This window comes from Nematostella vectensis, chromosome 3 (assembly GCF_932526225.1).
Source record: "Nematostella vectensis chromosome 3, jaNemVect1.1, whole genome shotgun sequence".
In the NCBI taxonomy this organism is placed as follows: domain Eukaryota; kingdom Metazoa; phylum Cnidaria; class Anthozoa; order Actiniaria; family Edwardsiidae; genus Nematostella; species Nematostella vectensis.
In genome coordinates, this window is record NC_064036.1 from 14,466,453 (window position 1) to 14,481,351 (window position 14,899).

General features: G+C 41.4%; 1 protein-coding gene across 1 annotated transcript; it reads left to right on the plus strand.

Annotated features, from left to right (window-relative positions):
* The first annotated feature begins 3,227 nt into the window (after positions 1-3,227).
* LOC125561307 lies at positions 3,228-4,924 on the plus strand. The gene has a single exon (XM_048725416.1). It carries the CDS (start codon positions 3,469-3,471, stop codon positions 4,648-4,650), a length of 1,182 nt encoding a protein of 393 aa, XP_048581373.1. The 5' UTR covers positions 3,228-3,468; the 3' UTR covers positions 4,651-4,924.
* The last annotated feature ends 9,975 nt before the right edge of the window (positions 4,925-14,899 follow it).

The window sequence follows — 14,899 nt, forward strand, 5'->3', positions numbered from 1 at the left end:
GTTTGAAATGTGACATGGTTTGAATTTTTTTCAAACTGGTTGGAATTTTTCAAACTAGCTCATTTTTGGATACCTAGCATTTTAAAAGGGATTTTATTTTTGGGGAGTCATTAATAAAACAGGGGCTTGGATTTTTTGGAGGTTGGGAGGTGTAACTAAAAGAACTAGATAAAAGATTATGCAAATATCCCCTTTTCAAACCAGTTTTAACAATTTCAAACCAAGAAGCATTTCAAACCACAACATATGTCAACCACATCATGGGGTATCGTATATCTGTGTTTATTATCCGGTATTTTTTACCCGATGTTTTATCGGGTATTTTTACCCGATGTTTTATCGGGTATTTTTACCCGATGTTTTATCGGGTATTTTTACCCGATGTTTTATCAGGTATTTTTACCCGATGTTTTACCGGGTATTTTTACCCGATGTTTTATCGGGTATTTTTACCCGATGTTTTATCAGGTATTTTTACCCGATGTTTTTACCCGATGTTTTATCGGGTAATTTACCCGATGTTTTGTATCTACCCGATTACCGGGTACGGGTTGGTTTTCTTATCGGGTATTTTCATTTACCCGTTGTTTTACCGCCATGGCCCTAAAGCCTAAAGCTCATCGGGACCAATTGAGCTTTAGGGCCATGGTGGTAAAACACCGGTAACTGAAAATACCCGATGAGCTTTAGGGCCATGGCGGTAAAACAACGGGTAAATGAAAATACCCGATAAGAAAACCAACCCGTACCCGGTTATCGGGTAGATACAAAACATCGGGTAAAAACCCGATAATAAATATCGGGTAAATTACCCGATAAAACATCGGGTAAAAACATCGGGTAAAAATACCTGATAAAACATCGGGTAAAAATACCCGATAAAATATCGGGTAAAAATACCCGATAAAACATCGGGTAAAAATACCCGATAAAACATCGGGTAAAAATACCCGATGAAACATCGGGTAAAAATACCCGATAAAACATCGGGTAAAAAATACCGGATAAAGCATCGGGTAGAAAATACCGGATAATAAACACAGATATACGATACCCCATGATGTGGTTGACATATTTACTTTAATATTTCACTATATTAATATTTAACTTATGGGTTTTACTGGGTTTTCTTTTGTTGTGCGTGCGTGGAATGTGTGCGTGAGTCTCTATTTGTGCGCGTTTATAAAAAGAAAGGAAATCGATTGAAAGCCACAATGGCAGGCCTTTGTAGTCTTTGAATGCCGCTAGTATAGTCTAGTGAGTCCGATTTTTGGTATCATGCTACTCAGAAATTTAATAAAGTATGTACATCTTGGCTTAGATGTGCGTCGGTTGTTGGAGCTAAAATGCTAAGTTTGAAAACAGCGACTGTAGCTAACTAAGATCGAAAGACGTGCCTAGAAGAGATGGTTCCGCTCAGGTATAAACACCGATCATACGTGATTGGCTGCTATATTTCCGTTCCAGCTGAAACAGGCGCTTAAGTTTCATACTACTTTGTCAGTCTACTTTGTGCGGTTATTGTAAAACGTAGAGTCACGAATTAAAGCTTGTTCAAGTGTAATAAACAAATGGGAATGTATTACCACTATAGCAAGACTGCCAGCTCTTCAGTGAATTTATTCGGAAATTACTATTTTTCAGAGTTTCGGGATTTCTTGCTGATCAAATAAAAAGTTAATTAAGCTACAAGTTGAAACGGTAGGTCGGAATCCCTCAAAAGAAATACGTGCGAAAAACGCCATTCAGGAATAACACATTGGACAGCTTTTTTGCCATTTGATACACGTCCAACAGATTAACGTCATCATCGTGAAACCAACAATTCTTATACGGATGCGGTGAGTGTCATAAATTTGGCAAAGTTTTTCCATGATTATTCGTTTTGTTAAAAAAAAAAACCTTAATTCTCAAGTATGGAACGAACACCGCGAAGCTCGGAGCCTCTGGTACACAGGGTACGCTCTAATGACACTCTAAACGGAAAATAAAATGTAGAGCTCTGAAATACGTTTTATCTTCATTTACTAAAAATGACTCAATCATGTCTCTCAGCTAACTAAAATAAAGTTTCTTACTCCCTGAGTACAAATTTTAGATAGCAAATTTCATATAATTCCGGAGGGCTATATAACGATAAGTAGTCCTTTGTGTCCTATTATTGATGTTAAACTAATCTTGAGTTCAGCTCCAAAGGCAAAAATACTTGCTTAAGACGGAGATGATTAGAGGAAATTGATTGGGATCACAATGGCTTTCATGTGTTGCAAGTGCAGGAACACAAAAATTATCGTTTCTCCAGCAAATTGTCAAGTTATTCATTGACCGGACTTCGGCGAACTCACGTTGCGACACCGTGTGCCATTAACGAATGCAACACAGAGATCAGACTGATTTTATAGTTAAATTCTTGCCTTCAATGAAACTAAAAGGAAAGCCCCGTAAAAGTCAGCTAACAGGCTAAAGCATTTTATCAAATAGATTCTCTGCCGCTTTTGTGTACATTTCCCTTGTGATGACAAGTCCAAAGCAGTCCCAGCTGAGGACGTTGGTGGTTGGATTTGTTTTGATAAGGTGGGATTCATCATCACTGTCCCTAGTAAATTGTCTTTTTATTTTTATATAATGGGGAAGAAAAAAATCGCACCGCTCGGGGTCGTGTTACTTATTTACCAGGCGGCGGCGGTTAAATAGCGCGTCGTTTGAAAGGTCAAAAGCGCTTTTTTATCTATAATCACATAAGGTCTAATTCTCTATTATACTTGGTTCCGAGCGGTAAACCTCTTTTCCACGGAAAACTGTCCCATTTATTAACTGTTAAAATGACATTGATTAGTATGATCAACCATACTGAAGGCGAATAGTATTCTACCAAAGCAGAGGCTAGCCTAGCTGACATCGGACACTTGCTGTAATAAGATCCTGGCTCACTGAAAGGATGCGAGCGAGTTCAGGGACTCATGCTTCAAATGATTATTTTTATTTCGGGACAATACGCGACACGGGCCAAATTTACGGAGCCCGGGAAGGGACATTTGAAAAACCTACTGCAATTTTATTTCGTGCGGTATACTTTTCGCGTCGTGAGGACTAGTTTTCAATTTTGCGTGTCTTTTTTTTTTTCGTGAGTTTATTATTTTTTTTCGTGAGTTTTAATTTTTTTCGTGAGTTTTATTTTTTTTTCGTGAGTTTTATTTTTTTTCGTGAGTTTTAATTTTTTTCGTGAGTTTTATTTTTTTCGTGAGTTTTATTTTTTTCGTGAGTTTTATTTTTTTTCGTGAGTTTTATTTTTTTTCGTGAGTTTTAATTTTTTTCGTGAGTTTTATTTTTTTCGTGAGTTTCATTTTTTTTTTCGTGAGTTTAAATATTTTTTATGAGTTTTATTTTTTTAGCGAGTTTCTGTTGTAGGTCACGTTGTGGGTCAGGTGATAGGTGGAAAAAAGCATTATATAGACGTAAACGCGCAACATGGCTGCTGCACTGAGAAATCTCCGCGACGGTTTTATAAAGGAATATTTTCATATGGGCTTCAGCTGCAAGGAGATTTCTAGTTGCTTGCTGTTTGACCATGGAATTCAGCTTAGCGAAAGACAGATTAAAAGAATTTTAGCAAAGCAAAGCCTCGGAAGACGGCGTTTCAGTGACTTCGACGACATAATAAAAACAATTGAGGACGAGCTTAAAGGAAGCGGTAGCATTGTCGGGTACCGAACTATGTGGCAGAAACTAATAGTTGACCATCAACTGTCTGTTAGCAAAGAATTTGTGAGGAACGCGTTACTCATATTAGATCCGGATGGCGTGGAGAGACGCTCGAGAAACAGACTTCGACGACGGCAGTATCATGCTAAAGGGGCCAACTTCATTTGGCACCTGGATGGTTACGATAAGCTTAAACCTTACGGATTTTGTATACATGGCTGCATCGACGGTTACTCGAGAAGAATCATGTGGCTAGAAGTTGGACGTACGAATAACCATCCGGGTGTCGTAGCAAGTTATTTTCTTGACTGTGTTGAAAGTGTAGGAGGGACGGCAAGAATTGTCCGTGGAGATATGGGTACTGAGAATGGCAGAGTAGCTGCTATTCAGCGCTTTTTACGGGATGAGGCCGAAGATAGTTGGTCAGGAGAAAAAAGTTTCCTTTATGGACGATCGGTTTCTAATCAGAGGATCGAGGCGTGGTGGGGACAATTAAGAAAGGGCTCATCTGAGTGGTGGATACAACATTTCAAGGATTTAAGAGACAGGGGTCTTTTTTGTGACGCGGATGCTGTACACGTAGAGTGTCTAAAGTTTTGTTACATGGGAGTGCTCCAACGCGAACTTCAAAGTGTAGCAAGACGGTGGAATATCCATCGTATTCGACCCTCAACAAGAAGCAACATTTCCCCTCCTGGTCGACCCTGCTTTCTTTACCACTATCCCGAGATGACTGGAGGTCAAGAATGCAGATTTAATGTTGACGCCGATGATTTAGATGTTGCCAGAGAACTTTGCTGCCATGACTTGCCCCAAAATTCATCACCCGACTTTACTGAACTTGCTGAACTGATCACGAGGGAAGAAGGATTAAGAATGCCAGAAAATGGCAATGATGCACGAGCTTTGTATCTTACTCTTATCCACGAGATTGAAAGAATAATGTAACTTCTTCTGTTTTCCAGTTTAAATCATTCCGCACAGACGCGAGTAATTTGTTGTACATTGTTACCGCAGCCTATGGAAATAGACTATTCTTTCTTCACTTAAGTAGGCCACTTCGTTTTACTAATAGAAGATATTCCATTACATTTTGTCGGTATTTGCGTCCCAGTTGAACCCAAAAGTTTTTACACGTGGTTCTGATTGTGTTAGGAAAAATGTAAGACAAGCTTAACGCGATTTTGTTCTTACTAAAATAAATGTTGTTACCACATGGAAACGCAGCGTTTGTTTCTTAAAATTCTTGTGTGGAACGAAGCATATTAGGGAGCAGATTAAAACACTTGCAATTTGGATGAAGGAGATGACGGTCACCGTCTGATACCCCACACCCCCTCTGATTTTGAACACCTTACTTTTTTTTTTCTAAAAGTGCTGTGTAAAATCTGAGAGCATTAGATAAAATGATGGGAATTGTTTGATGTGGTTCTCGTCGAATTTAGTTTCATAACTAAGAGCTTTTTAAAATATTCAAAATTTGTATTTGAATATTTAATATATTTTTTCTAATTCTAGGTGGTAGGCTGCTGTCAATCCCCACCCCCCAACCCTCCCTGAATTGGGTCTAGCCTGAGGGTACCTCTTTTTACCTTTTCCCTTAGCCTCTCTCCTAATTGCGCTCATAAAGAATTCAGACGGCGAACGTGAAACTTTCTAATTACGATTCAATCCAGAACAATACCTTGTAGGCCCACTACGCTTGCTGATTTTTAATATTCATGCAAATGAAAATAAAGTGTTAACACTCTCACAAGAAATCCGACTAAATTTGGAAGTATGCTATGATTTTATTTACCTCACAAACATACAAAATAATGCTGCATATCTTTCAGAAAACAAAACATTGACGAATGCTACGTAACATAGTACCAATGGAAAAGCGTTTTTTTGATACAGTGTTCTTACCTTAAAGTGGCCCGCGGATAATTATTTCAAAGCTGCATTTCTGAAATAATTACCCACAAACCACCTTAAATTCAACTGGTTGGTATTTTTCATAAATGATATACTGAAACATAGTTCAGGCAATAAGAATGCCCTCGTTTATCGACAATCAAAGACCCACTATGGCGATCTCAACACAACAACTTATGGACCGTGAGTCAAAAACATATGTATCCTTCCAACTGTAACATGGTTATACTTCCATAACTGTAACGTGGTCACGATTAAGATGTCCTTTGAGGTAACCAAATGAATTTGTCACTGCTTCATCGACAAAGGCATCCCCGCAACATCTTTCATTAATGTCAAATTAAACTCACGAAAAAAATAAAACTCACGAAAAAAATTAAAACTCACGAAAAAAAATAATAAACTCACGAAAAAAATAAAACTCACGAAAAAAATTAAAACTCACGAAAAAAATAAAACTCACGAAAAAAAATAAAACTCACGAAAAAAATAAAATTCACGAAAAAAATAAAACTCACGAAAAAAATTAAAACTCACGAAAAAAAATAAAACTCACGAAAAAAAAATAAAACTCACGAAAAAAATAAAACTCACGAAAAAAATTCAAACTCACGAAAAAAATTATAAACTCACGAAAAAAAAAAAAGACACGCAAAATTGAAAACTAGTCCTCACGACGCGAAAAGTATACCGCACGAAATAAAATTGCAGTAGGTTTTTCAAATGTCCCTTCCCGGGCTCCGTACAAATTACAGATATTATCAGCTGCGCTTTAAGATATCTACTGTAGATTTTATGTAAAGATTTCCCAGCGACCACTCTGCGGCAACTCTTATCGGCAATTATCGCTTTTGAGTTTTGCCAGGCATAATCCGTGGTTTTCTTTATTTTCCGCTGATGGCTATTGTTTGTAAGGCTAATACACAATAAATAGAATGTTCAGCAAGAATTTTCCCTTCATTTAGTATCGATGTACTATTTAAAACACGAGCAGTAGTAGCAGTGTTTTATCGGGTATAAAATTTCGTACCCGATAAAACACGTCATGCGAATGTTACGTGCGACTGGGTAGCCATTTCAAGAATTCGGTGCTAAGTCCAGTGGTCCAGTTTCACTGTTACGATTAACTCATCCAATTTCAATAGGCGCTTTGACCAATTGAGGTGGAAACACAAAGTCTATGTTCATCAGGGAGTCAAAGCTTGTCCATCAGTGAATTAAAAATATACTCAAGAGCACTCAATGCCTAAAATAGTACTTCATTGATTAGATGAAAAGTCGAAAGTATGCATGTTGCGTTCCTGGGAATCCAGATAACTACAGTAGACACAGAGTAGACAATGAAACAAATTTTGTTGAAATTAAATAAATTCAGGCATTCCTCCAGCGCTGTTGAGTTCACAAAAACATGCCTCCGAAGTCGCAGTTTATACCGCCAAACTCCAGACACTGAAGACCAAAAATACTTTGGAAGACTGTGTAAGTCGATCAGAAATTACACGAAATGGCAAATAGTAAGAGAAAATAAGGATCCGGCAAAAGAACAGCATAGCGCTGTTTGTTATTGATTTAGAGAAACTGATTCGGACACGTAAGGATTTTACTACACAGTTATATCGGTGGGGACTTGCCTATGTAAAAGCCTACTCACGTGTCTACAAAGGGGCATCCGATTGGTCGAATCACCTATTGAATATGGATGAGTTAACAGTAACAATGAATTAACCCAGTACTGAAATCTTGAATGGCTTCCCAGGCACATGTAGATAATGTTGAAAATCATGTACTGTTTCTACTGTGGTTTTCCATTATCTAACTAACAATTAATTTCAGTTATCACGAAACGATATGGGAACCAATCTCGGATCGAAATTGTGTCAGTATTGTTCATTCAAAAAGAATAAGTAAATAACAGCTACTTTCTTTGCCCATACCCTTAGATTCTCTATTTGTTAAGCTTTGAATTTTCCAGCACCTAGACCTAGAGATGCCTGCAGAGAGGGAGGAGGCTAGGAGCGGCCTTAGATTTCTTTAATTGGCTTTTAGAAAATAGGATGTGACTAGTTTAGTGCGTAATCAAGTTTCTTGAGTCACTGTAGATATATGATAATCGATTATTATACAGTCACAAAGTGAAGGGTAATTTCTCTAGATCATTCTATATAAGTGGGCCTTGCGAACGCCAGCCCAGTAAAATATAAAGAAATTAAGCTTTTGCTATCAGGAAACCACGGATTATGCCTGGCAATGCAAAAGCGATATTATTGCCGATAAGAGTTGCCGCAGAGTGGTCTGCTACTGCATATGTCTGTTAGGCTGTTTTATTTGTGTTTGCTTTAGAAGTCCTTTGGGAATCTTAACAGAAAATCTACAGTAGATGTCTTGAAGCACAGCTGGAAATATCTGTAATTTGGGCCGTGTCGCGTATTTCCATGAAGTCTAAAGGCCACAACGACTTACAAAACCTAGTACTGCAAAAGGATACTATATACCATGAAACGGTCGCGACCCAAATATACGGATTGTGATTGGCTTGCATAGGCAGTGTATCAAGTGTATGTTGCAACAACTGTGTGTGTGTGTGGAAGGGGGGGGGGGGGGGGTATATAGCCCGCCGCCACTGTAGTTGTGTGTGTGTGTGTGGGGGGGGGGGGGGGGTATCACCCGCCACTAGCAACCTATTTTAAAAGCCGGGTCCCTAGCTTGGATGATTCCTCGTCACCATGTGAGGGGAGGGGGGGGGGTATCACCCGCCACCCATCCACCTTTTTTTAAAGGTCAGGTCCCTAGTTTGGAGAATTGTTTTGACCTCGTCCCTAAACTACTCTATTCTAATACCAAGTCCAACTAGTATAATGAAATTTAAATTTATTTCTACTTAAAAATGCTACTGACTATAAGTGCCCCACTTAAATTTAACTTAGAAATACTATTTAATTTAAGTTACATTTCGTATTTGTCTTGAATTTATTTAAATTCCTTATTTCGTCCAGTAAGCAGCGGCGTAGCCAGGACCCAAAAGGTCCTTTCAAGAAATTTTCTCCTGTATTTTACATTTACCGCATTTCTGGCTGCTAGAAGGGGGGGGGGGGGGTGTGGGGCGGGCCACCCCCCTGGCTACGCCCTTGCTAAGTTATCCTATGATAATGCGAATAACAATTTAGCATCGTTGTTCTATATCCCACAAGTACAAAACACTTGGTTAAAGGAAACAGAAAATCCCGAATGCCTCCTGACATTTGCCTAAAAAATGTGATGTTTAGAAACTCAAACCACTTTTAGTAAACTACTCGATTCTAATACCAAAAACATTTTTTCTAAGTCCAACTAGTATAATGAAATTAAAGCTTATTCCTACTTAAAAATGATACTGACTATAAGTGCCCCACTTAAATGTAACTTAGAAATACTATTTAATTTAAGTTACATTTCGTATTTGTCTTGAATTTATTTAAATTCCTTATTTCGTCCAGTATCATCTTATTTTTGTTTGAAACACTCTTGTTTAACATAAAATAGCATTGTTCAAGCGGTTAGTATTCTCCCTCTATCTGTACTAGAAAAGGATACCACTTTATACATTCAGGTGGCGTCCACCAGTCTCATACTTTTTAATACAAAAATGGCCAGCATAAATATTATATATTTTTTTATTTTATTTCTACCAAATGTACGAAATGTATAGTGAAACATTATAATGATAATACAACATGGTGAGGCATATTCAGTGTTTGTCAGTTATGTACATGGTAAGATGGCACTGTCCGATAAATCTAGATTGTTTTGTAAACAGAAGCAACAACATACTGCGTTATAATCATTAAACAAATTACTGTCGCGAATGGGGGGAGGGGGGGACTGGGGGGTGTCAGTGAAACCCGACTGGCGCCCGCCGTTCGGCTCGCCGCGCCCCCCATCCCGTTTTCCGTGGCCTGGGGTATACCGTCTGGGGAAGCAGATAGGGGTTCACGTACATAAACAACTGGGGCAACTGTGTATAAAGGCCGGGCGCGTCCGGACTGGGGGGTTTCGTACAAGCGGGAATAACCCGCGCCGCGCCCCCCAGCCCGTTTTTTCAACCCGATAAATCCACGGTTGTGAACGAGGCATTCAGAGGCGCTACCTTCAAGAATACCCATGGATGGCCTACAGCCCCTCCGAAGATGGTGCATATTGTAAATAACGCGCCGCGATGTCGATAATAAGTGGAGACAGCAGAAAGGTCCACTTTATACAAGCCCCCTTCACGAAGTGGTACAAGCTTGGAAAAAAAGCGGGAAAACATCAAGTGTCACCAAGAGTGCATGATCAGTGCATGATCATGTCAGTGAAACCTCCCTTCCCCCTTTCTAATGTTGGATGTAACCATGCTGAATTCCTAAGATTTACACCCCGAATTGGACAACATTGTACTGGGGGGAGGGGGGAGAAGCGGGCAGGAGGAGTGGGTAACATTGAAACCCCTATGCAGTGGAAAATCAAAAAAGGCGACAACAGTTTTGTCCAGCATTGTGGGTCCTGTAGGATTTGCCGTACTCGGGTGGGCCGTTATTTGTACAAAAGACAAGTGCAAAAGGAATACAAGGAAAACAAGTGCAAAAGGAATATGGATAAAAAGTTAATGATGTTGGTCTTTATATGTAGTCTTTGTTGGAGTAAAAGACCTAAAAATATATAATAGGCAAGGGGTGTATGCGCTATAGTAACAAGCATATGTAGCTTGAAAAAAATCCATAGACGACGGTATATAAGGCACCGGTACTCTCAGTTTTGTGAGACCTGAAAGATGATTAAGGGAGAAAATGCTGGACGTTTTCCAACTTAAATACTCAACATTTGTTGAGGAAGTCGTAAAAAGAGCAGATATGGGGCCACTAAGCAGGGAAGTTAAGAGGAGAAGATAGGTTATGATAGACAACATCCGATTTTTTTGCAGGGGCGGAGCAAGGGGTAGGGCACTGGTGCACACCTTAACCCCCCCCCCCCCCCCACCTCAAACCCCTTAAAACTTACCCCAGGACACGAAACGATTGCGAGCAGTTCCGAAATGAGCTCCAAGGGATTGCTGCAATGGACTAAGGGAAAGCTTAAAGAACTTACATGCAATTCTAAGCTTAATAAAGGGTTTCCAGCAAATGAATTTATTTAAAAAACGTGTCTCTTAAAAGCTACAAATTCCAATACAATAACTCTATTTATTACATACAATGCCACAGCGTCTGATCTGTGATAAATACGGCTAAACCCATTCACACACACACACATTTGTGTGGGATGCTTTTGTATGGAGTCCTATTTTTTTACCCTATGGCTGGGGGAGGGGCGTGTCCAATGGGAGGACCTTTTTTTCGCATATTTTTTTGCAAAAATCATAGCCCCCCCCCCCCCCCCCACTACCACCCGCTAAATAATGACACGACCCTTAGATTTCTAAACCAAGAGTGTTAGACCCCTCGGTTGCTGGGGATAAAATGGTTCTGATGGGAAACATGTGGAGTTAAACTTGTTGTGTTACGAATATTTTTTGGGGCGCTTGAGCGGATGCTTAGGAAAATCGCCCCGATGGGTTATACGGGCAATAATTCATGTGCTTAAATGTCTAACCAGTCTCTCCAGCTGTCCCCACGTCTTGCCCATATGCTTGGCGTCTGCATCCAAATCTCGGCGCCAGGTGTTACGAGGCCTCCCTCTCTTCCTCTTTCCTTTGGGATTCCAAGTGAGGGATTGTCTTGTGATGTTGGTTGCAGGCTTTGGAAGGGTGTGGCCAATCCATCGCCAGCGTCTGTGAAGGACGTCTTGATCAACAGGCTGCTGCTTTGTACGCTGCCATAATTCCTCGTTGCTGATCTTGTCGGGCCAGCGGATCTTCAGGATCTTCCTCAGGCAGGTGTTGATGAAAACCTGGATTTTCTTCATGGTGGTGACGGTGTTTCTCCAGGTCTCGGCTCCGTAGAGTAGTATTGGCTTTATGATGGTGTTGAAGAGCCTGATCTTGGTGGTGATGCTGATCTCGCTGGATCCCCAGATGTTCTTTAGTTGATGGAACGCTGCTAGGGCTTTACCAATACGGGTTCTGATGTCGGCATCCGTTCCTCCCTGATTGTCCAGGATGCTGCCGAGGTAGGTGAAGGTGTCCACCTCTTCCAGCGCCTCGCCTTGGACTGTGATGGGTGTCTCGTTGGATGCGTTTGTCTTGAACACCTTGCTCTTCCCTCTGTTGATGTTGAGGCCCAGCCTGGCTGCGTTGTCCGCAACAATGTTAGTCTTTTCCTGCATCTGTTGCTGGGTGTGAGAGAGAAGAGCCAGGTCATCGGCGAAGTCGAGGTAGTCCAGCTGCTTCCAAAGTGTCCACTGAATACCGTTTCGTTTCTGGTCTGTTGACGTCTTCATGATCCAGTCTATGGCCAGCAGGAACAGGAAGGGCGAGAGTAAGCAGCCTTGCCTCACTCCGGTTCTTATTTCAAAGGCTGTCTGCCATGCACTACTATGCAGGTCATTCCTTCATATGACTTCCTGATGATGTTGGTTATTTTCTCTGACACTCCGTAGTGTCTCAGTAGTCTCCGGAGGGTCTGCCTGTCAACGCTGTCAAACGCCTTCTCATAGTCGATAAAGTTGACGCAGAGGGGCGAGTTCCACTGCAGGGACTGCTCCAGAATGATGCGCAGGGTTGCGATCTGGTCCGTGCACGATCTCTCCTTTCGGAAGCCGGCTTGTTGGTCACGGAGATGCGGGTCCACGGCGTCTTTCATTCTGTTCAGCAGGATGTGGTTAAACGCCTTCCCTGGGATGGACAACAGCGTTATCTAGACTCGACGTCAGCCTTCAGCGCTTCTGCCGGGATGCTGTCGGGTCCTGCAGGCTTGCCGTTCTTCAATTGCTTGATGGCGCTGCAGATTTCTTCCTTCGTGGGTGCGCAGCACTCGATTGGCAGGTCACTGTCAGCTGGCGGTATCTCCGGTGGGTTTGCAGGAGCTGGCCTGTTGAGTAGCTCCTGGAAGTGCTCGATCCACCTCTTCTTCTGTCCTTCTTCGTCTGATATTACTCCTCCATTCTTGTCCTTTACTGGCCTCTCTGGCTTGGCAAACTTGCCCGATATTTTCTTGATGATGGAATACAGGTCCTTGGTGCTGTCCTGGTGAGCTGCTTCTTCTGCTTCTGTTGCCAGTGTCTCTATGTAGCTTCGCTTGTCTGCTCTGATGCTTCGCTTGACGACTCTGTTTGCTTCTGTGTATTCCTCTTGTGCTTTCGCTTCCGTTTCCGTTCTGCCTCAACCTCCGTCTGGGGAAACTCTTAACTGGCATCTTTGCAGAAAGGGTCCACGATACCTTTCTGTAAACAACCTTTTGCATGATCAACAAAAAGTTTGCCGCGAAAGCGCTAGAGGTACGAAGGACCATCTTTCTGTATAAAAGCTGTTTTGAAGAGCAATGAACGAAGGAAGATAAATCTATGCATGGAATGGGTGGAGATTTAACAAAGCTTATGAATTTGCTACCCACTCTTGGGTAGTTAAGTGCCTAGGAATAGGTGAGCATGCCCGGGAGAGGGACTTCGAGAAAAACAGACGGATGTGCTCGAGAGCAAAATCAGTTTTTACCCTAAGGGATAGGGGCATTAAGGGCGTGGTAAACAAAACTTCTTACCCCTAAGAGATAGCACATTGGGTAGGAATTTTTAACCCTAAAAACAATGCCCGTTTTAATTCGCTGACGTACCCTGTATTCTATGTTACCGACAATAAAGCCGGAAGTATCAACCGATCAGATGACTTGTGGTTTATTGTAGAATACGTTTCGAGCGGAAGGGCCACTATTTTGTGAGACACCCTAAAGGATAGCAGCATCGGAAAAAATCCTAAAACACCCCCCCCCCCCCCCCCAAGAGATAGCATAGAAGACAGGTCGATCTCCTCCGTCTACTTTTCTGGAGAGCCCCCCCCCCCCCCCCACCGGAGAGCATGCCCACTTGGAAAACTAATTTGTATACCAACAACCAACTTACTGGATCAGTCAGTATAAAAAGAAGTATTTTCCAAGGTGATTCTTTCTCGCCACTTCTTTTTGTCATCACCATGTTTACAATGGTGAGCTCATAAATGATTTCTCTCCTTTTTTATGCATTTTAATGTTCCTCTTCACAGTTCTTGATCCCCTTTCTTTGCGGCGTTTAGCTCGGCCAGCCTACTATGGTACCTCTCACATTCCTCGCCCATTCCTCCGGTGGTGGTGAACACTAATAGGGTGTAATCCTCCCCTTTCTTTGCGGCGTTTAGCTCGGCCAGCCTACTATGGTACCTCTCACATTCCTCGCCCATTCCTCCGGTGGTGGTGAACACTAATAGGGTGAAAGTTCGCCAGTTTTCATGGTTGAGGTGGGGGGATCCAGGTGGGATATGGTCCTTGTGGATCCGTCCTTGTTAGAGGCATTTTGTTTTTACCCGATAACGCTTCATCGGGTATTTATATTTACTTTTACCCGATGACGCTTTATCGGGTATTTATATTTTCTTTTACCCGATAACCTGATAACGCTTTATCGGGTATTTATATTTTGTTTTACCCGATAACGCTTTATCGGGTATTTATATTTACTTTTACCCGATAACGCTTCATCGGGTATTTATATTTTGTTTTACCCGATAACCTGATAACGCTTTATCGGGTATTTGTATTTTGTTTTACCCGATAACGCTTCATCGGGTATTTATATTTACTTTTACCCGATAACGCTTCATCGGGTATTTATATTTTGTTTTACCCGATAACCTGATAACGCTTTACCGGGTATTTATATTTGAAATAACTTTTACCCGATGAAATGTTACCGGGTATTATGCTTTTAACCTACTCCAAATTCATCGGGTATTAATAACCTTTACCAGATACCTTTTATTTATACCTGGTGGCCCTAAAGTCCAATTGATCCGTAAGTTGTTCGTTGGTCACTAAAATTTGGAAAGAGTTTTTGCGCCAAATAGACCAAGGGTGTCGCGGGGATCGGGCACACAGGGAGCGCGTGAGAAACAAAGAGGAGTGAAAGACCTCTTTTTCCTTCTCGCATGCTCCCTGTGTGCCCGATCTCCGCGACGCCCTGGGTCGCCGAGGATGATTCTAGAGTTGAGAATGCGTCCTACAAACATTTCGACGTTTGAAAGCACTTTGAATTGTCTTTTTACTTCGACCAATCAATGGCTAGAAGCCCGTCATACCACTACGTTATCACGCAAAACTCACGCTAAATCCCAAAATAGCTAAAAATGTGTTTTTGCGTATCGCGC